This window comes from Hevea brasiliensis, chromosome 14 (genome assembly GCF_030052815.1).
Source record: "Hevea brasiliensis isolate MT/VB/25A 57/8 chromosome 14, ASM3005281v1, whole genome shotgun sequence".
In the NCBI taxonomy this organism is placed as follows: Eukaryota; Viridiplantae; Streptophyta; class Magnoliopsida; order Malpighiales; family Euphorbiaceae; genus Hevea; species Hevea brasiliensis.
In genome coordinates this window covers 28,783,733-28,805,853 of record NC_079506.1, presented here as the reverse complement: position 1 = coordinate 28,805,853, position 22,121 = coordinate 28,783,733, and the positions used below count along the sequence as shown (strand labels likewise).

The 22,121-nt window shown below is 30.8% G+C and overlaps 1 protein-coding gene across 1 annotated transcript; it reads left to right on the top strand.

Moving 5' to 3' along the window:
* The first annotated feature begins 8,284 nt into the window (after positions 1-8,284).
* LOC131172927 (serine carboxypeptidase-like 40) lies at positions 8,285-13,709 on the top strand. Its single transcript, XM_058134557.1, has 8 exons — positions 8,285-8,702; positions 9,966-10,073; positions 10,465-10,739; positions 10,816-11,079; positions 11,176-11,387; positions 11,551-11,656; positions 11,760-11,871; positions 13,621-13,709. The coding sequence occupies exons 1-8, from the start codon at positions 8,285-8,287 to the stop codon at positions 13,707-13,709; spliced, it is 1,584 nt and encodes a 527-aa protein (XP_057990540.1).
* The last annotated feature ends 8,412 nt before the right edge of the window (positions 13,710-22,121 follow it).

Below are 22,121 nucleotides of genomic sequence, written 5' to 3'. Positions count from 1 at the left end.
CAAAGAATTTGCCAATAATCCTATCACTTCGTTGCTAATACCTTTAGTGACACAAATTCTAGTAAAATTTTATCCATACAACATCATCTTTTAGCAACACAAAATTCGTCGCTAATACTTTTATGAATAAAAGCCATGCAATATCGTTACTAATAATATTTAGAGATGAAATATCTATTGCTAAATCCTCGAAAATTTCAATTTTCTAATATTAAAATAGTAAACATAAATTAAAATTTTAATATTATTTTAATAATAATTATGTTACGTGATAATATATTAGAATTATTTCAATAGGAACTAAAATGTATAGTATCGAAATAATTTATTATAAAAAATTTTTTACATGTTCATTGATTTCTTTATTTTTTTATGAACACTACCTTTAAAAAATAGGAAAGAATATTATTATGTTAATTTATTTTACTAATAGTTCTTAAGTATTTTCTATATTATTTTTTTATTATAAACACTACTATTTTAGAATAATAAATGATTTTAATTGACATATTGTTATTTCATTATTGATATATTGTTAACATTATTTAAAACTACAAAATATATATTGTTAAAATTATTTCAAATATTGTAGAATAATGTTTATGATCACCTTTTCATAATATTTATTTAGAGTTATTAGAGTATTAAATATTTAAATAAAAAATTTCAAACATTATAATATAATATAAATGAGCTTTATTATATTAGAAAAATAAAAATTTTTACAATTTTTTTTATTATTTATATTCTTAAATTAAAAAATTTGAAACATAATGCTTAAAAATTTGTTATGAAAAAATCAATATATTATAATAATATTATAGTATATACAAAAATTAATAAAATTCATGTATAATAATAATTAATTCACGAATATATATAGCAGTATAAATAACGTGCAAACATGTTAAAAGAAGCTACTATTACTTAATAAAAGGCATTAAATAAATTTGGGTACTTTTAATATGATTCTTATTTTGCTTAATTCAGATTAAAAATGTCTTAATAAAATTATATCCCTTAATAAAGGGCAATTTCTTCATAATAATTATTTATGAATAAATAAAAATATAGATTAATATATAAATGTTTGGAGCAATTTTAGTAATAATAAAAGGTTTAGGTAAATGCTTTGATATAGTTTTCATCACAAATATCGAGAATATTGCATAGTTATTACAGTATATCCCAACAGACCAGGTTTTCCAATCTCTTATCTCTCTTGAACCCATTGGTATCATAAAGTTACTCTGATAGGGCCATCCACTGACGATTGCCAGCAACAGTACCCTCACCCCTATCTACGGCAACATGGCCACAATTCACCTTTATGTTCTTGTGCCTTGTACTAGATAGGTACACCACTTAGCCCTATACTAGGAGAAACACAGCATCTCTTAGAGCATGTAACCCAATGGTAGACCTCAATATGTTTGCGAACTCTATTTCACATCTCTACGTACTTCACAAAAACCAAGACAGTAACTGAAACACTATTATATTACTGGAGAAATAATGCAGAATCTAGAAACAAAGAATTACAGAAGAAGATGAAATAGGATCCTATACTTCGCATGTGAATCCCTAACCAGACTCTTCTTAAGCCTTAGACATGTACTTCCCATGAATCTAGAGCCTAAGCTTTGATACCAACATTGTCATGACCCAAATTATGGACTGGACCGATACTAGAACTTGGGTCGGCATAAGGCCCCCAAAACCCGTAGTAAGCCTCACTGTTCAAGCCCAATCTATAAGCCCAATTTCAAAATCCATTTTAAGAAAATAACCGGACAGAGTCCAACCATATCCAGTACCATCCAACGGGGAGTTTTCAACTCACCCGACCTGTAATCACAATATATAATTATTTGGGGAGCTCAACTCACCCATAATATCCTCAGTCAACATAAAATGATCACTGGGAGCCCAGTTCCCTCATCCATACAAGCAAATAAAACCATAAGTCCACACATGCATATTCAATATGTTAACAAATTCAATAATTAATCTTTTACAGACCCAGCTAAATAAAATGCCCCTAGCACATGTAGAGTTCTAGAATTCAAATCAACAATAATAAATATAATCAGGGCACCAATGAACTTACGAAGGAGGAGACAGATTAATTATAAGAAAAAGCTCTCCTAAACTTGAGAAAAATGGGTGAACAGGAATGAACGTTCGACTCATAGAATAAGATATTGATTTTAAAAATAATTTTTATAACTATCTAATTCTAATGCATCTCTAAGGATGGAATGCAATATCGATCAGCAAATTTTATCAAATTCAAATAATACTCGCACAAAGAATAATTTGGAGCACTCACACACCCATATATCACATCAATTAAAATACATATGGGAGCTGATCTCCTATACAGCTCTCTCAATCCAAGGCCTGCCAGCGAGATCAACTCGAGCCGGACTTTTGCTTAATAATCCAAATGCGGGGGTCAATGAGATCAACTCAAAGCCGTACTCACCTCGACTTTCTCAAAAAGAATCGGGCCCCAAACGAGACTAGCTCAAGCCGATTTGCCCGTCCTACCATATCCATCACACCACACCACATGCACACCGAAACACGAGCATAGCTCCAAATTACCTTAAGGCGACATCTACAAGCATATCTCAAATAATAAAAAATGCAACACAGAGCGTGTCTAATATTTAACTACATACACATATTTATATGTGATGCATGAGCATGCCTTGAATATGTAATAATATTGAAATTGCAAATAAAATCAATATCTACTCACAAATTAACCGTTAATTACTGTGGTGGCTGGGTGGAGGAGGAAGGCTGGCCCGACTCACTTAAACATTATATCAAAAATTTTTTTATCAATATTTATTCAAACAAAACTTCAAAGAGTCAAAGGACAAATCCTAAGTTTTGCTAAAAATTTGGTAGAATTCCTCCTATACCTAGGACCTACCCAACCTGCAAAATGATCCAAATAACACTTCTAAAACATATTTCCCATATCCACATCTCATCAATATCATATGGCCCCACCTGGGCTCACCAAACCATTCAAAAATCATATAATCACATAAAATAATTATTTTAAAATTTAGGGTGTTACAGGTCCCACCCAGACAATGAGGACTACATTTCAAAAAACCCCCTCGACATATTCAGACCGGAGGAGCTTGCCTTTACATTCGAATCAGACGAACACTAGGAGCATAAGAGGCACCAATGATAGTCTGATCCATAGTTTCTAGAGCCTCCATAACTTTTGTTGGACTTTGGTCAAATTCTAAAAATAGTTCACGAGTACTAGAATCATGGCTATAGATGATGGCTGGTGACTGAAAGGTGGCACTCGAATCACCGTTGCCACTCAATACTCATTCTTAATGAAAAATAAGAGTATAAAGGGATAAATTAGAAAAAGGAAAAAGAAATACCTTCACCGGAGTACCAAAATGCAAAGATAGAACAACAAAAAAAGCCATTGGAAATCGCAAAGGAGATAGCAAAAATACAAGGAAATGAAAAAAGAAAGAATGAGAAACAAGGATTTTATAGAAATAAAAGTAGACAATAATTGATTTTGAAATACGAACCGTCACATTTGTCGCTGAACAGCCTTTTCACATATCGAGAAAAATTCAATGATGACAACTCAGATTAAAAAATCACTCAAAGCATGCCTGATAGCTATCCACAAGGGTAAACACGATAGCTAAAAAGAACCAGACAACAGACATGTCATATCCTAGCTAGACGAACAACAACACAAACCTAAAGGTTCATAAAGATCAGGGTTGGGGGGGGGGGGGACTAATGATACTACATGCCTAAAAATCCGAATCAAATAGTCAAATCCACACAAATATATAGCATGGCAGTCGAAAGGGTCAAATACTGGCCAAAGGACCATGAGACTGAAATAAGACAGAACAAAATACCTTCAATCACCCAACAAGGTGAACAAAAGATGTGCTGAACAATAATCATGCTAGTAATTAAGCAAGACTGGATCTCATATACTAAGCAAGAATCAAGACTGGATCTCATGTATCGAGCAATATCACGTCAATAATGAAGCAAGAGCGGATTTCATAAGGACAATCTCAATATATCAGCTGAGATTATCTCCATAAACAAAGTAATAGCTATTTCCTTAGAAGGCCTATAAATACCAACTAAATAACCAAAAACAAGGTACGCATATTCTTATTCTCAAAATCTCATTATAGTTCTTTCAATATTTTCATACCCAGTTCTTTGACTTGAGCGTCGAAATGGCTTGCTAGAAGGCCACCCACCTCATTCTTTTTCTTTAATGTAGGCTTACGTAATATTAAGACCAAATCCTAGGAACTTCAATAGCATCACTTCCTATTAACCCAATCACACTCAAGAAAACCCTCACAAAAACTGTTCATAGTAAATATATTAGTTAATCATCTCAATCTCCTCTAGACATAACCAATATATTTATTATTTTAACTATTACAACACAACCACCTCAAATGGTGTCTTCAACTATAAAAGACAATAACTCCTTCTTCTAGGACTATGCCCTTCTCTACCTTAGGCCGAAGCCTTTCTTCCTCTATGGGATTGCAATGGGTAAGAGCCCTTCATCAATAGGTAAAGCTAAATCCTCAGTAATTAGCTGCAAAGCCTTCCCTGCAATGGGTGACAACCCCACTCAATGAGCTAAAAGCCTTGTCTTCAATGGGTAAAAGCCACTCCTTAGCAGTGGGCAAAGTCCCTCTCTATAATGGGCGATAGCTCCATTCATGATCTGAAAGCTACTTTCTTCAATAGGCAAAGCCACTTTCCATTGGCAAAGCTGAATAACATTCTCACAATACTCTTATTTATAATGTTTGTCACTCCAATCATAATCTAATTAGAAATAATAATAAAATAAGAGTTCTACTATATATAAGAAATATATCTCCATCATATTGAAAAAATATTTTTCCCACTCAGATTAGAAAAAAGTCTTTCAAATCAATTAGGATTGTGGGTCAATAATCACACAAGCAATTATATATTTTAAGTTTTCTTAATTCTCAATGAGTATGATGGTTTTCTCATTTTTTCTTTTCTAATAAATTATCAATCATAATACTTATTATTAAATGAGAGGTAATCAATGTTGATAATGTATCATTATTAATCATTTAATATTAAATATATTAATGGGCTTAAAATTTAAAGTAATACTCACAAAACACTGTCAGAGAAAATAAATGATCATATCTCAAAAAAAGAATTATTTTACAATTTTATTGGAGATATGAACAAACTTTCTAACAACAAAATAAATAATATGAAAACATTTCAAATATCTATATATTATAGCACTAATTGAACTATAATATTAACTATTGTAAAAATTTTAAAATTTTAATGAGGTAATTAAATTAATAGTTAATTATTTTCTATGTAAATAAAATACACACATGTTATAAACTATTTCAATATACATGCAACGCACGTATTTCAAAGGTTAATATATATAAATGTATAAATGAGAGGCTAAACTTTTGAACGGACTAATAGACCCTTATAATTTTATAATATTTTATTCATAATAAATATTAATTAATATAAATTAAGTATTAAAAATAAAATCCTAATAAAATTATGTTTTATATATATTCAAGACATTTTATACGTCTTAAAATTTTCTTGCCAATTAGATATTGTAAATCTATTAAAATACCTTTATAAATTTATTTTATTTATAAAAGATATTAATTCATATAAATTACTTCTTAAAAAATAAAATTTTAATGAAATTATAAAAAATCGTAGAATTAGTTATTTTTCACTATTCTTACTTTTTTATAATTTTATTTTCCAAATATCTAAATTCAATTTCTACTGCTGAATCAAAATTAAATTTATTAAAATATTTAATATTTAAATAATTACAATTTTCAAGTTTACTTTATATTTTTATAAAAAAAGTTTTAAAATATATTATATTATTACAATTGTGAATAAATTAAAATATTCTCTTAATTTTATGTTATTTATAACCAATATTAATTAATATAAATTAAATATTAAAATAGAATTCTAATAAAATTGTGTTTTTTATATATTCAATATCTTTTATAAGTCTTAGAATTTTCTTACCAGCTAAATATTGTAAACTTATTAAAATACTTTGATAATTTTATATTATTTATAAAAGATATTAACTAACATAAATTAAATACTAAAAAATAAAATTCTAATGAAATTGTAAAAAATGTAAGAATAGTAATTTTTCTTAACTTTTATTCTTTTTATAATTTTATTTTCCTAATCTAATTCCTGAACCTAAATTAAATTTAATTTATAAATGATTGCAAATTTCAAATTTTACTTTATATTTAGCACCAATTTTTTTAAAAATATAATATATTATTACAATTATTATATTTTTTATTTTTTTAAAGCATTGAGAGTAAAATTATGCATGGTATTTATTATTCTAAACTAAATAAAAAAATAAAATCAATAAGAATTGACTACAAAAAATTGATATTAGAGCTGAAGTGCACCAGATTAAATATATTTTATTGTTTTGACAGAATTATTTCTTTATCAATAATTACACTTGGAATCATATTGTATCACACAGTACTAAATTCTATCAAATAAAAGAATTATTAATTTTATACATATTTATTTTATAATTTTTTAGATACATTATATAATTTTAACATAATGAATTATGTATTTATATATAACTAAATATATCATATTTATAGTATATTTTAAATAATGAATTACATATATAATTTAATATTATATTTTATTTTTTCGATTTTATGCACGTGCAACGCACGCACTTTAAATAGTAGTACAAATAAAAATGTTGTGATAAATATTAACAATCCCAATCCTTAAATTTAAAATAAATGGATAAAATTGTATTTTTTACATACATATAGATCTATTTTTAATAGGAAATTTTGTCAATCATTTTACTATTTTGTAGTAAGAAAAAAAAAAGGGCCAACATATGCTAATAAAATTTTTGCTACTTTTATAGAAATAATGTGAAAAAATATGCTAAGAAATTAATAATAATACTAATTAACCTAATTATTATAAATAATTGAAATTGAAATAAACATAGAAAGGATAAGGTTGACATATATTATATAAATTCAATAATTTTGGATATAATGTTAAAATATGAGAATTAAACTAATAAAATTAAAATTATTTGAATGAAATTAAAAATTCACATAAATATTTAATTTTTACTACAATTGTTTGTTCTAGAAATCAATCAGCATACCATATTGATATATTCAATGTTTGATACACATGCATTCAAGCTATTAGTGAATTAAATTATTTTCACATCATATATATATATATATATATATATATATATATATATATATAGTAATAATAATAATAATAATAATTTATTTATGCTAACAAGAAATAAAACCATAGGCTTTGGTCAATTTTTTTTTCCTTTTTGTACAAAAGATGACTCATGAGCTTGATTTATGCAAACGGAATAAACCTATATTACTTGTAAGGAAGGTTAAAAAAATAAAAAATTAAATGTTTTTCATATAAATTTTAATTTTTAAATAAAATAATTATTAATTTGATTTTTAAAATTAATATTTAATATTTTAAACATTTAAATAATATTAATGATAAATTAAAAATAATTATCCTTTATTAATCCAGTATCAAGTGTGACATTAGTTATTTTCTAACAGTTTCTGCAAGCGCAAGATAATTCACATATAGTCAGGATGGAAGCCAGAATTTGTTTTGCAAGCCCACTACAATGCTTGAATTTCAATAATTATTAAATAAAATAAGATAATAATATTTAAAATATTTTTTGAAAGTATAATATATTTTACTATTTGAAATAATAAAGCAATCTTTATGGTTAATTTATGGTCTCTTGTATGAAGTTAATAGGATATTTTTAATGCATAAAATATGATCTTATCATGAATTTCTTTTGGAAAAAGACATGGCGAAAGAGGAAATAGATCATGGTTTTAAAACCCCAATAATTATTGGAATACTTTAATGGAAGATTATGAAAGGCACCTTCTAGTTATATAGACTAAATGCATTGTCCGAAATAAAAAAAGGCATTGGCCAACCTCACCAATGAGATCACCTGCAAAAACTGAGCTGTGAAATACAATTTTAGAATTCCAACAACTATATGAATCTACATTTGGTAGTCCTCTTAAAGGATCACTATATAAACACCTTAAATTTGTTTAAATCCACAAATCAAAACCCTGAAGCTTCACACACCATGGAGAGAAACCCATGTTTTCTTCTTGTTTTCTTTCTTATTCTTTCATGCTTTGTGGCTGAAAGCTATGGAGCAAAGGAAGGTGAAGTACTCGGAAAATTCAACAAGGCCAAGTTTAGTGAAAACTCCGGCATTGATAAAAGGCCTTTTGAGGTGATTGATCTAAGCCAAGAAGAGGAAATTACAGATGCGAACAAGCAAATAGTTGATACTCTTTTTGGTATAAATCTATCATCAGTTGGAGGCTCTAAAAAAAATGATAGGATTCAGAGCTTGCCTGGGCAACCTAAGGTGGCATTTGAACAATATGGTGGTTATATTACTGTGGATAAATCAGCTGGGAGGGCTTATTATTATTATTTTGTTGAAGCTAAGCATTCAAAAGAGTCATTGCCCCTTCTTCTGTGGCTGAATGGAGGTAATTAGTGGAAAACTTACTTAGACTTGATTTATCATGAATTTAAAATATATATTATGTGAGTTTCACCTATTTTATATGTAAAGATATATTGTATATTGGTTTCATGATAACTAGGGGTGAGCATTTGGTTCAAACCGAACCCAATTAAATTATAAAAATCGAATTACATATTTTAAAAACCGAATCAAATTGAAATTAATGAAAAATCAAATCGAATCAAACCACTCTATTTCGATTCGATTCGATTCAAACCGATTGTTTTTAATTTTTGATTATTTTTTAATTTAACCTTGATTTTCAAGTTATTTGGTCTAATTTTGACTTTGGTTTGAACCTAGTAACCATTAATCAATGAAATTAAATAATTTATATATATAATTAAATATAATTAATAAATTCCCCATGAAAATAAATCAATTCAAAAATCGATTCGGTTCGATTTGAATATATAAAATTACAATTCGGTTTGATTCAGTTTAACTGATTTTTTTCTTTTTAAAATCGAATCGAACCAAACTAATTGAAATTTTTATAATATAAAACCGAACCGAATCGATTAAATTTTAAAATCAAACGATTGAACCGAATTAATTCGGTTCGATTTAATTTTTCGATTTGAACCGAAATCTGCTCACCCCTAATGATAACCGAATCTGGTCAATAATTTTCCCTTAATTATAATCATTTTCCCTATACCCTTTTATTTTTTATCCTTATTTTTTTTTCAATAAATTAGTGATTTAGTGGGCGATTTGTTTAAATGAATGGATTTTAAGCACTTTTTATTTTTTTTTTTAAATGAGAGAATGATTTACAGAAATGTCAATAATCTTAACAGAGAGTTGGTATCTTATCTATCATCAATCACTGTATTAGTTACGCATTCTCTTTCATATTCATGCAATACTTGATATTCAATTAATGTTCTTGTAATACATTACTATTTATCAGTAGATGATGATATCTCAAATAAAATAATTAGAATAACAGAAAAATTAATTAAAATATAAAATATATGCATATCAGTGTTTTATAATATAATTTTTAGTTTCTTAAAAAAATTTGTTTATATTTTTATCTTCTTAATTAATCATAAAAGTAGGTAACTAACAAAACAGAAAATTGCTCATTAAAATCAAAATTATCCCATAATTAATCACTTTATTTTATTATGGCATAATGATATAATTGCATGCCCAATTTTTTTGGTTAATTCCATTGCTAATATTACTTTATTAATTTTTTTTTTGTTCTTCACAGGCCCTGGTTGCTCATCTCTGGCTTACGGAGCAATGGAAGAGCTTGGACCATTTAGAGTACATAGTGATGGCAAAACACTTTATAACAACAATTTTTCATGGAATGAGGGTACCTTCTTCTTTTCTAAACTAAGATTTTTATAGTTTAATAGCTGAATATTTGCGTAATTATCAATGGTTTATATCTTAATTAGCTGTATTTTTAAAAATCTTTTCTGAATTAATTTTTTTTTTCCTTTAGTTTCAGTTGATTGATTTCTCGATCTGAACATAATTCTATGAATGAAAACTCAGGTTTAATTTGAAATAAATCATTTTAAATTGAATTCTCATACAATTTATTTTTGAAAATGAAATTTTTTAAGTTAAAAAGAATAGAATTCTTTCTTTAATTATAAATATGAGATTAACTACAAAGAAATCAACTGAATTAAATTTGTAAAATTTCATATTCCAAACTGGGATTAATTTTCTTCCTTTTCTTTTTAACTTTCTTTCAGCTGCAAATGTTCTGTTTTTAGAGTCGCCTGCTGGAGTAGGGTTTTCATACTCTAACAGGACATCCGATTATAATGACTTTGGAGATAGAAAAACAGCTGCAGATAATTATTTGTTTTTGAGACATTGGTTGAAAAGATTTCCTGAATATAAAAGTAGGGACTTGTACATTTCTGGGGAAAGCTACGCAGGGCATTACGTGCCTCAACTTGCACATACCATTCTTTACCATAACAAGAAGGCCAACCAAACCATCATCAACCTCAAAGGAATTGCAGTATGTGGCCCACTGTCCATTCTCTTACTTTAAAAAAGATATTAAACGTAGTAACCATATCTATGTGAAAATGCAGATTGGAAATGCAGTAATCAATGACGAAACAGATAATCTAGGGATGTATGACTACTACGGAAATCATGCTTTAACTTCACCAGAAACAGTGCAAAAGATCCATCAGTACTGTAATTTCTCACCTGATTTTGTCAGCAAGCAGTCCAGAGAGTGCAATTTAGCTTCTGGCAAAGCCGATCATGATACGGCTGATATTGATATTTATAACATCTACTGGCCTTTGTGCCACAATGGAAATCTCACAGCCAAGCCCAAGCAGGCCTCGGTAAGTTTAATTATAAACCCAATTCCTTGTGGGGATTCACATATGTAAATATAGGAGGGAAATAACATATGTAACTTGGTTGTCTTTGTTTTTCAGTTGGCGTATTTTGATCCGTGCAGTGACTATTATGTGCATGCTTATTTCAATACTCCTGAGGTCCAAGAAGCCATGCATGCCAATGTCACTAAGCTTAATCATGATTGGGAACCTTGCAGTGATATATTGGATAGTTGGAAGGATAGCCCATCAACCGTTATTCCCTTACTACAGGAATTCATGGCAAATGGATTAAGAGTTTGGATATACAGGTAAGTTTCAAAAACCTGTGACTATAACCATTATCCTCATAATCATTATGTAGCTTATTGGTGAATGGTGATTCCTACTTGCTCATGGGGCCTAAATTACTTTGCAAAAATCTTCTATGCTCATAATCATTATGCTAAAATCTTTTGTTACAATGGCTTGCAGTGGTGATACAGATGGAAGGGTACCTGTAACTTCTACACAGTACTCAATTGCAAAAATGAAACTTCCCACAAAAACTGAATGGTATCCATGGTACCTTAACGGGGAGGTAATTATTTTGTAGAGGCCTATTAGGTCCGCAAATTTTCTTGCAAGCACTCGTTATCTAGATCAAAACCAAGCAAAGAAACTGAAAATTGTATGTTTTTCAGGTTGGTGGGTACTCGCAGGTGTATCAAGGGGACTTGACATTTGTTACAGTAAGAGGTGCTGGACATCAAGTACCATCATACCAGCCTGAAAGATCACTTTCAATGATTAAACATGTAACACCCCTGATTTTTATATATTATTATTGGGCTTCGTGTAGGTATCCTCAATTCGCGGAAATTCGACAGTTGTCCGGATCTGTGAATTTCCGGCCAGACAGACCAGCTACCGGAAAAGTCTCCGAATTGGATCGAGGTTTTGGCTACCCCACCATTGTCAGGCATCCCGAGCGCGTTCCCGAAGTCGGAATCGGCAAAGGTAAACCCGAACCTTGCTTTTTCGTAATTTTCTAGTGCTTAAATAGGATTAAAAATCCATAAAATATTCGTGGTAGCTTAGAAAATTACGATTCTTTTTGCAATAGCTTAGTAATATTTCTAAGGACCGCGGGGCAGAGTTTTATAATTTTTAGAGCTTATTTGAGCAGTTTTTGCAAAAATGATCAATTATAAGGACTAAATTGAAATTTTACATATTGTGATGAATGATTGATTTGATGGGCCCAGGAGGGGCTGTGTGATGTGATTGAGTTGTGGATATATGGATTGTGGATATAGAAGTGTGTTTTGAGCCCTTTTGCAGGTTGGGTAGGTCCTAGGTATAGGGAAGATTCTGCCGGATTTTCGGCACGACTTAGGACGTATTGGTCTTTTTCTTTGTTTGTATTGAGTCAGATTTATTAAATGATTGTAATAAAATTGTCAGGTGAGCCGGGACAGCCTTCTTCCTCCGCCCAGCCGCCACAGTGATTGTCGTCAAGTCTGTGAGTAGAATATTAATTTTAATTGTAATTTCGATATTATTATATGTTCAAGCATGCCCATGCATCACTTATATGCATATATTTATGTAGTTAAACTCTAGGCACGATTTATGTTGCATTCATAACTGTTGATGTGCCATGGATGTTGTTGTGGTAATTTGGAGCAGTGTGCGTGCGTTGGCGTGCGTGTGATGTGGTGTGTACTATGGATAGGACGGGGTAGTCACGGCTTGAGTAATTGGGACCCGATCCTTCGAGGGTAGTCACGGCTTGAGTAATTCTGGGACCCTCGATTTGGTTATTAAGTGGAAGTCCGAGCTTGAGTAATTCAGGCACCGAGTTGGATTTAAGAGAGTCGTATAGGATCGGCTCCCATATGTTATGATTGATACTACAGGGTGTGTGAGTGCTCCAAATTACCTTTCTGATGCTATGATGTGAATTTATTGCTGATGTTGCACTTCATTCCACAGGTTGCATTAGTTTTAGATAGTTATAGAGATTATGGTTAAAATTGATATTTTACTCTCTGAGTCGAACGCTCACTCCTGTTCAATATTTTTTCTCAGGCTACAGGAGGATTTTATTGTGGTTAACCTGCTTTTCTCCTTCGCAGGTTGTTTATCAATAGTTTTGTAATTTTATTTACTCCTAGAATTTCCGCATGTGTTAGAAATATTTAAATGATTCGGGTCTGTAATATAAATTGTCATGTGGACCTGTAAAATTATATGCATGTTTGATGGATTGGATGAGGGAGCTGAGCTCCCATTTATTTTTATGCCGATATGAGTATGTGGAGGGTGAGCTGAGCTCCCCAATTGATGATATATTTTGTTTACAGGTCGGGTGAGTCAAAAACTCCCCATTGAAAGGTCCACTTTATGGCCGGAGTCTGTCCGGTTGGTTTCTTGAAATTGGGCCCAAATGGGCCTTAGAGTTGGGTTAATGAACAGTTAGGCTTACTACGGGTCTCGGGGGCTTTAGGCTGGCCCAGGTCCTAGTGCCGGTCCAGCCCATAGGTTGGGTCGTGACAAAACACTTCCTTTCTGGCATTCCCCTCCCAAAAGGTAGTTCATCACAGCGGCCATTTGCCACTGTGGGGCTTCAACAGTGCACAAAACTCTGAGATAACAGTGGTGTAACTTTTAAAGAAGAAAAAAGAAAAATTTGCGTGAAGCCATCTAAATTATGCTTTCTCTACTTGTATTGGCATTTCATTGTTTTACAGCGAACTACAATAGCCATGTTAGGCTTAAGGTGATCGGATTCATTGTTATGTAAATGATAATGTGTCTTTCATATGAAAAAGAAAAGAGAAGAAAAATAGAGAGGGAGAGAAGAAGCACCCAATTTATCATTTAAATATTGTCAATAAATCACTTTTGCAAATTGAATATTTGCACATTTGTGTTACTATTATTAATAAAGACTGTTTCTTTCAATGTTATCTCCTAATAGTAATGACATAATTATGTATGAAATTGATGTGTTATGATAGGTATGTCCACAATACAGTTGTGATCTGAAGTCATATTGAAATTAGATTTTTTTTTTTTAATTTGAAGTTGAAATTGATAAGAATAAGCTTGATAGAAATCTATGTTTAGTCAGATTAAAACTTGTTGTTTTAGTATTTTTTTAACGTGCATTGCATATTATTTATACCCGTTTTACGAACTTACAAATTTGATTTATATATATATAATTTTAGAAAAATTTCTATACTAATTAATTAATCAACTTTAAAATTAATAAATTTTTTTTTACCAAGGCAAGTATGATGCAATAAATTTGAGAAATTAAAATAAGGGTCTAAATCAAAATTATTAAAACACCTAAAAGACACTTCCACAGTATTTTTCTAAAAGACAATTCCATTATATTCTAGTTGTATGTAAATAAATATTTATTAAATAAAAACTTTTTCCAAGGATTTTTATTCAAGCAAAAGTATATGTTAACTCTATAAAAATATGGTGAAAATAAAGTCTATTCACTTGTGAAAAATTAGAGTAGTTTTCTAGAAAATTTTCTAAAAAAATTAAAAAAATAGAATTTTATATTCATATGTGTCAATTTTAAAATCAATTTTTCAAATTTTTAAAATTTAACTAAGAATTGGAAATAATTTTAAGTTGTTTTCTATTATTTTCATTTTTAATAAAATTTTTATTTTTCAACTGTTTTCAAATAAAAAACAATGACTTTCTTATAATCAAAATTATTTTATAATAACTAAAATTAAATAATTACTTAGAAAAAAATTTATCTAAAATGATTAAAAATATATTATTATAAAATAAATTAAAATAACACATTAAAATATTTTGAAAATAAAATAAGTTTTGAATATATTTTATATGATTTATTTTTTAATTGTGAAATATTTGAATTTTTTTATTTTTTTAATTAAAAAGTTGTTTTATATTATTTATAGGTTAACAAGCTTTTTATTTTTTAAAAAATTTTCTTAGAAAAAAAAATAGAGAATAGAAAATTATTTTTCACGAGTAAATAGGTATCAAGAGTTTTTCATCACATAAGAACACTATCAAGTAAAAGTAACAAGAAAAGTTATACAACTTCTTATTTTTATTAATAAAAATAAATCAAAAGTATCATGAGATGTTTCTTCAACAAAAAGATGGTAAAAGTGAAGTCTTTCTTCCCACACTAAAAATCATTAATTAATTTGACACAGCTTATTGTATTTAAACTCAGTTTTATAGATAACTTTAAATATTTGTATTATCCATTAAATAATATATTTACAAATTATCTATAAATGTATGAAGGAGGGAAAATATTGGGATCTCCAAAAATACTCTTCTTTATTTTTATTATATAATTAATTTTAAAATTTATATAAATTTAAAATTAGTAGTCTTATTTATTGTCACGACCCAACCTATGGGCCGGACCGGCACTAGGACCTAGGCCACCCTAAAGCCCCCGAGGCCCGTAGTAAGCCTAACTATTCCTTAACCCAACTCTAAGGCACATTTGGGCCCAATTTCAAGAATTCAACCGGACAGTCCTACCATAAATGGACCTTTCAATGAGAAGTTTTTGACTCACCCAACCTGTAAACATATTATATAATCAATTGGGGAGCTCAGCTCACCCTCCACATACTCATACAACATAAAAATAAATGGGAGCTCAGCTCCCTCATCCAGTCCATCAACATGCATAAAATAATAAGTTTACAGGTCTAACATAACAATTTATATTACAGACCCAATTCAAATAAACATTTCTAACACATGCGGAAATTCTAAGAGTTAACAGGTTTATACAAAAATAAATAAATGACTGCGAGGAGAAAAGCGAGTTAACCTCAAAAATATCCTCCGTGGCTTGAAAAATATTGAACAGGAGTGAGCGTTTGACTCAGAGAGTAAAATATCAATTTTAACCATAATCTCTATAACTATCTAAAGCTAATGCACCCTGTAGAGTGAAATGCAACATCAGCAATAATTTTCACATCATAACAACAAAAAGGTAATTTGGAGCACTCACGCACCCAGTAATGTCAATTCATAAATATATGGGAGCTGATCCCTATCTGACTCTCTTAAATCTAACCTGTGCTAGCGAAGAACTCAGCTCGGACTTCCACTTAATAACCAAATCGGGTCCCAGCGAAGAACTCAAGCCGTGTCTACCCCGAAGGACCGGATCCCAGCGAAGATCTCAAGCCGTGTCTACCCGTCCTATCCATAGCCAACACCACATCACACGCACGCCAACGCACGCACACTGCTCCAAATTACCACAACAGCATCCATGGCACTTTAACAATTATGAATGCAACATAAATCATGCCTAGAGTTTAACTACATAGATATATGCATATAAGTGATGCATGGGCATGCTTGAACATATAATAATATCGAAATTACAATTAAAATTAATATTTTACTCACAGACTTAACAGCAATCACTGTGGCGGCTGGGCGGAGGAAAAAGGCTGTCCCGGCTCACCTGACAATTTTATTACAATCATTTAATAAATTTTACTCAATACAAACTAAGAAAAGACCAAATACGTCCTAAGTCGTGCCGGAAATCTGGCAGAGTCTCCCTTATACCTAGGACCTACCCAACCTGCAAAAGGGCTCAAAACACACTTCTATATTCACAAATCATACATTCACAACTCAATCACATCACACAGCCCCTCCTGGGCCCATCCAAACAGTCCTCAATCACAATATATAAATTTACAGTTTAGTCCTTATAATTGATCATTTTTGCAAAAACAGCCTAAATAAGCTCTAAAAATTCTAAAACTTTGCCCCGCGGTCCTTAGCAATATTACTAGGCTATTGCAAAAAGAATCATAATTTTCTGAGCTACCAAGAATATTTTATGGATTTTTAATCCCATTTAAGTATTAGAAAATTACGAAAAAGTAAGGTTCAGGTTTACCTATGCCGATTCCGATTTCGGGGACGCGCTCGGGACATCTGACAATGGTGGGGTAGCCAAAATCTCGATCCAATTCGGAGACCTTTTCTTGGCCGATCTGTCATTGAAAATTCACGACCAGGACAATCATCGAATTTCCACGAATTGAAGATACCTACACGAAGCCCACAACACAGGGGTTAGCACATAAATTTTACGGAATTTTCTAAGCTCATTAAATACTCGGAAAAATACTGTGAAGTTCCGTGGGACCCATCGAAAAACGGTGTCGAAAAATTTTGAAAAATATATTTTTTCCGCGAAACTCTCGACGAGTGGAGCGCTCTGGTACTCTTGGTTTTCTCGTGGGGTTCACGGTTTGTGAGAAATCTGGCCCAAAAGTCAAAATGGGCTAAAACTTCCCAGACAAAAATTGGACAAACCGCTTAATGGATTTTGGTGTTCTTGGTGTCTATGGAAAGCCCTCGAGGTGTAGATGGGTTTAGACACAAGACCCGGCCCAATCGGTGGCCGGATTGGCCGGATTTCGGCCGGGAAGACGAAGCATTGCGCACGCCCAGGGGAGGCGTTCGCGCGTGTTTTCCGGCCGCCTGGAGCGTCGGCCGACCGTGGGGATGGTGAGGCGTGTGGCGGCCAGGGTGGCTGGGGAGGTGGCGGCGCGGGCTGGGGGTGAGGGAGGAGAGAGAAAACGGGGAGGGAAGGAGGGGAGGTCGGGACGCGTGCGGGGAGGAAGAAAAAGGAAGAAGAAGCTGGTCCGATTCAATCGGTTCGATCCGATCCGGTTCGATTCAGCCGGTTCGATTCAGGATATAAAATTTTGAATTTTTACTCTGCCTTGGAACCGAAAATAAGGCCCAAAAATTCCGAAAAAATTCTAGAAAATTCAAAAAAATTTATAGACTCCAAATATATTTTTAGTTTTGCCACGTGGTCTTTAAATTAATTTTTAAAAATCATCAAAGTTTTATATTTTTGAGAAATCAAACCCGATTTTGAAAATCCGAAAAATTTTAAATAATTTCCTAAAATTTAAATAAAATTAAAATATCAATATTTGCCTAAAAATAATAAATTTAAAAATTAGGGGTGTTACATTTATATTTAAATTTTACTTAAGTTTTTTTTGATAATTTAAAATAATTATTCATAATTATAAAATTAAATATTTTATATAATATATAAAAGTAAGAAAGTTGGGATTTCTAAAAATACTTTTCCTTATTTTTATTATTTATAAAAATAAAAAATGTACTTATCGCGATAGAGATGATGTGTCACCAGCAACATATATTAGCGACAAAGAATTTGCCAATAATCCTATCACTTCGTTGCTAATACCTTTAGTGACACAAATTCTAGTAAAATTTTATCCATACAACATCATCTTTTAGCAACACAAAATTCGTCGCTAATACTATTATGAATAAAGCCATGCAATATCGTTACTAATAATATTTAGAGATGAAATATCTATTGCTAAATCCTCGAAATTTTCAATTTTCTAATATTAAAATAGTAAACATAAATTAAAATTTTAATATTATTTTAATAATAATTATGTTACGTGATAATATATTAGAATTATTTCAATAGGAACTAAAATGTATAGTATCGAAATAATTTATCATAAAAATTTTTTTACATGTTCATTGATTTCTTTATTTTTTTATGAACACTACCTTTAAAAAATAGGAAAGAATATTATTATGTTAATTTATTTTACTAATAGTTCTTAAGTATTTTCTATATTATTTTTTTATTATAAACACTACTATTTTAGAATAATAAATGATTTTAATTGACATATTGTTATTTCATTATTGATATATTGTTAACATTATTTAAAACTACAAAATATATATTGTTAAAATTATTTCAAATATTGTAGAATAATGTTTATGATCACCTTTTCATAATATTTATTTAGAGTTATTAGAGTATTAAATATTTAAATAAAAAATTTCAAACATTATAATATAATATAAATGAGCTTTATTATATTAGAAAAATAAAAATTTTTACAATTTTTTTTATTATTTATATTCTTAAATTAAAAAATTTGAAACATAATGCTTAAAAATTTTTTATTAAAAAATCAATATATTATAATAATATTATAGTATATACAAAAATTAATAAAATTCATGTATAAAAATAATTAATTCACGAATATATATAGCGAGTATAAATAACGTGCAAACATGTTAAAAGAAGCTACTATTACTTAATAAAAGGCATTAAATAAATTTGGGTACTTTTTATATGATTCTTATTTTGCTTAATTCAGATTAAAAATGTCTTAATAAAATTATATCCCTTAATAAAGGGCAATTTCTTCATAATAATTATTTATGAATAAATAAAAATATAGATTAATATATAAATGTTTGGAGCAATTTTAGTAATAATAAAAGGCTTAGGTAAATGCTTTGATATAGTTTTCATCACAAATATCGAGAATATTGCATAGTTATTACAGTATATCCCAACAGACCAGGTTTTCCAATCTCTTATCTCTCTTGAACCCATTGGTATCATAAAGTTACTCTGATAGGGCCATCCACTGACGATTGCCAGCAACAGTACCCTCACCCCTATCTACGGCAACATGGCCACAATTCACCTTTATGTTCTTGTGCCTTGTACTAGATAGGTACACCACTTAGCCCTATACTAGGAGAAACACAGCATCTCTTAGAGCATGTAACCCAATGGTAGACCTCAATATGTTTGCGAACTCTATTTCACATCTCTACGTACTTCACAAAAACCAAGACAGTAACTGAAACACTATTATATTACTGGAGAAATAATGCAGAATCTAGAAACAAAGAATTACAGAAGAAGATGAAACAGGATCCTATACTTCGCATGTGAATCCCTAACCAGACTCTTCTTAAGCCTTAGACATGTACTTCCCATGAATCTAGAGCCTAAGCTTTGATACCAACATTGTCACGACCCAAATTATGGACTGGACCGGTACTAGGACTTGGGTCGGCATAAGGCCCCCAAAGCCCGTAGTAAGCCTCACTGTTCAAGCCCAATCTATAAGCCCAATTTCAAAATCCATTTTAAGAAAATAACCGGACAGAGTCCAACCATATCCAGTACCATCCAACGGGGAGTTTTCAACTCACCCGACCTGTAATCACAATATATAATTATTTGGGGAGCTCAACTCACCCATAATATCCTCAGTCAACATAAAATGATCACTGGGAGCCCAGTTCCCTCATCCATACAAGCAAATAAAATCATAAGTCCACACATGCATATTCAATATGTTAACAAATTCAATAATTAATCTTTTACAGACCCAGCTAAATAAAATGCCCCTAGCACATGTAGAGTTCTAGAATTCAGATCAACAATAATAAATATAATCAGGGCACCAATGAACTTGCGAAGGAGGAGACAGATTAATTATAAGAAAAAGCTCTCCTAAACTTGAGAAAAATGGGTGAACAGGAATGAACGTTCGACTCATAGAATAAGATATTGATTTTAAAAATAATTTTTATAACTATCTAATTCTAATGCATCTCTAAGGATGGAATGCAATATCGATCAGCAAATTTTATTAAATTTAAATAATACTCGCACAAAGAATAATTTGGAGCACTCACACACCCATATATCACATCAATTAAAATACATATGGGAGCTGATCTCTATCTGACTCTCTCAATCCAAGGCTGCCAAATGAGATCAACTCGAGCCGGACTTTTGCTTAATAATCCAAATGCGGGGGTCAATGAGATCAACTCAAAGCCGTACTCACCTCGACTTTCTCAAAAAGAATCGGGCCCCAAACGAGACTAGCTCAAGCCGATTTGCCCGTCCTACCATATCCATCACACCACACCACATGCACACCGAAACACGAGCATAGCTCCAAATTACCTTAAGGCGACATCTACAAGCATATCTCAAATAATAAAAAATGCAACACAGAGCGTGTCTAATATTTAACTACATACACATATTTATATGTGATGCATGAGCATGCCTTGAATATGTAATAATATTGAAATTGCAAATAAAATCAATATCTACTCACAAATTAACCGTTAATTACTGCGGTGGCTGGGTGGAGGAAGAAGGCTAGCCCGGCTCACTTAAACATTATATCAAAAAAATTTTTATCAATATTTATTCAAACAAAACTTCAAAGAGTCAAAGGACAAATTCTAAGTTTTGCCAAAAATTTGGTAGAATTCTCCCTATACCTAGGACCTACCCAATCTGCAAAATGATCCAAATAACACTTCTAAAACATATTTCCCATATCCACATCTCATCAATATCATATGGCCCCACCTGGGCTCACCAAACCATTCAAAAATCATATAATCACATAAAATAATTATTTAAAAATTTAGGGTGTTATAGGTCCCACCCAGACAATGAGGACTACATTTCAAAAACCCCCCTCGACATATTCAGACCGGAGGAGCTTGCCTTTACATTCGAAATCGGACAAACACTAGGAGCATAAGAGGCACTAATGATAGTCGGATCCATAGTTTCTAGAGCCTCCATAACTTTTGTTGGACTTTGGTCAAATTCTAAAAATAGTTCACGAGTACTAGAATCATGGCTATAGATGATGGCTGGTGACTGAAAGGTGGCACTCGAATCACCGTTGCCACTCAATACTCATTCTTAATGAAAAATAAGAGTATAAAGGGATAAATTAGAAAAAGGAAAAAGAAATACCTTCACCGGAGTACCAAAATGCAAAGATAGAACAACAAAAAAAGCCATTGGAAATCGCAAAGGAGATAGCAAAAATACAAGGAAATGAAAAAAGAAAGAATGAGAAACAAGGATTTTATAGAAATAAAAGTAGACAATAATTGATTTTGAAATACGAACCATCACATTTGTCGCTGAACAGCCTTTTCACATATCGAGAAAAATTCAATGATGACAACTCAGATTAAAAAATCACTCAAAGCATGCCTGATAGCTATCCACAAGGGTAAACACGATAGCTAAAAAGAACCAGACAACAGACATGTCATATCCTAGCTAGACGAACAACAACACAAACCTAAAGGTTCATAAAGATCAGGGTTAGGGGGGGGGGGGGACT

Bases quoted from the DNA above. Each gene is read 5' to 3' on its own strand.
- LOC131172927 (XM_058134557.1), top strand. From the start codon at position 8,285: ATGGAGAGAAACCCATGTTTTCTTCTTGTTTTCTTTCTTATTCTTTCA. The intron at 10,740-10,815 runs GTATGTGGCCCA...GTGAAAATGCAG, and splicing joins TCAACCTCAAAGGAATTGCA to ATTGGAAATGCAGTAATCAA. The intron at 11,872-13,620 runs ATGTAACACCCC...TCGTGACAAAAC, and splicing joins ATCACTTTCAATGATTAAAC to ACTTCCTTTCTGGCATTCCC.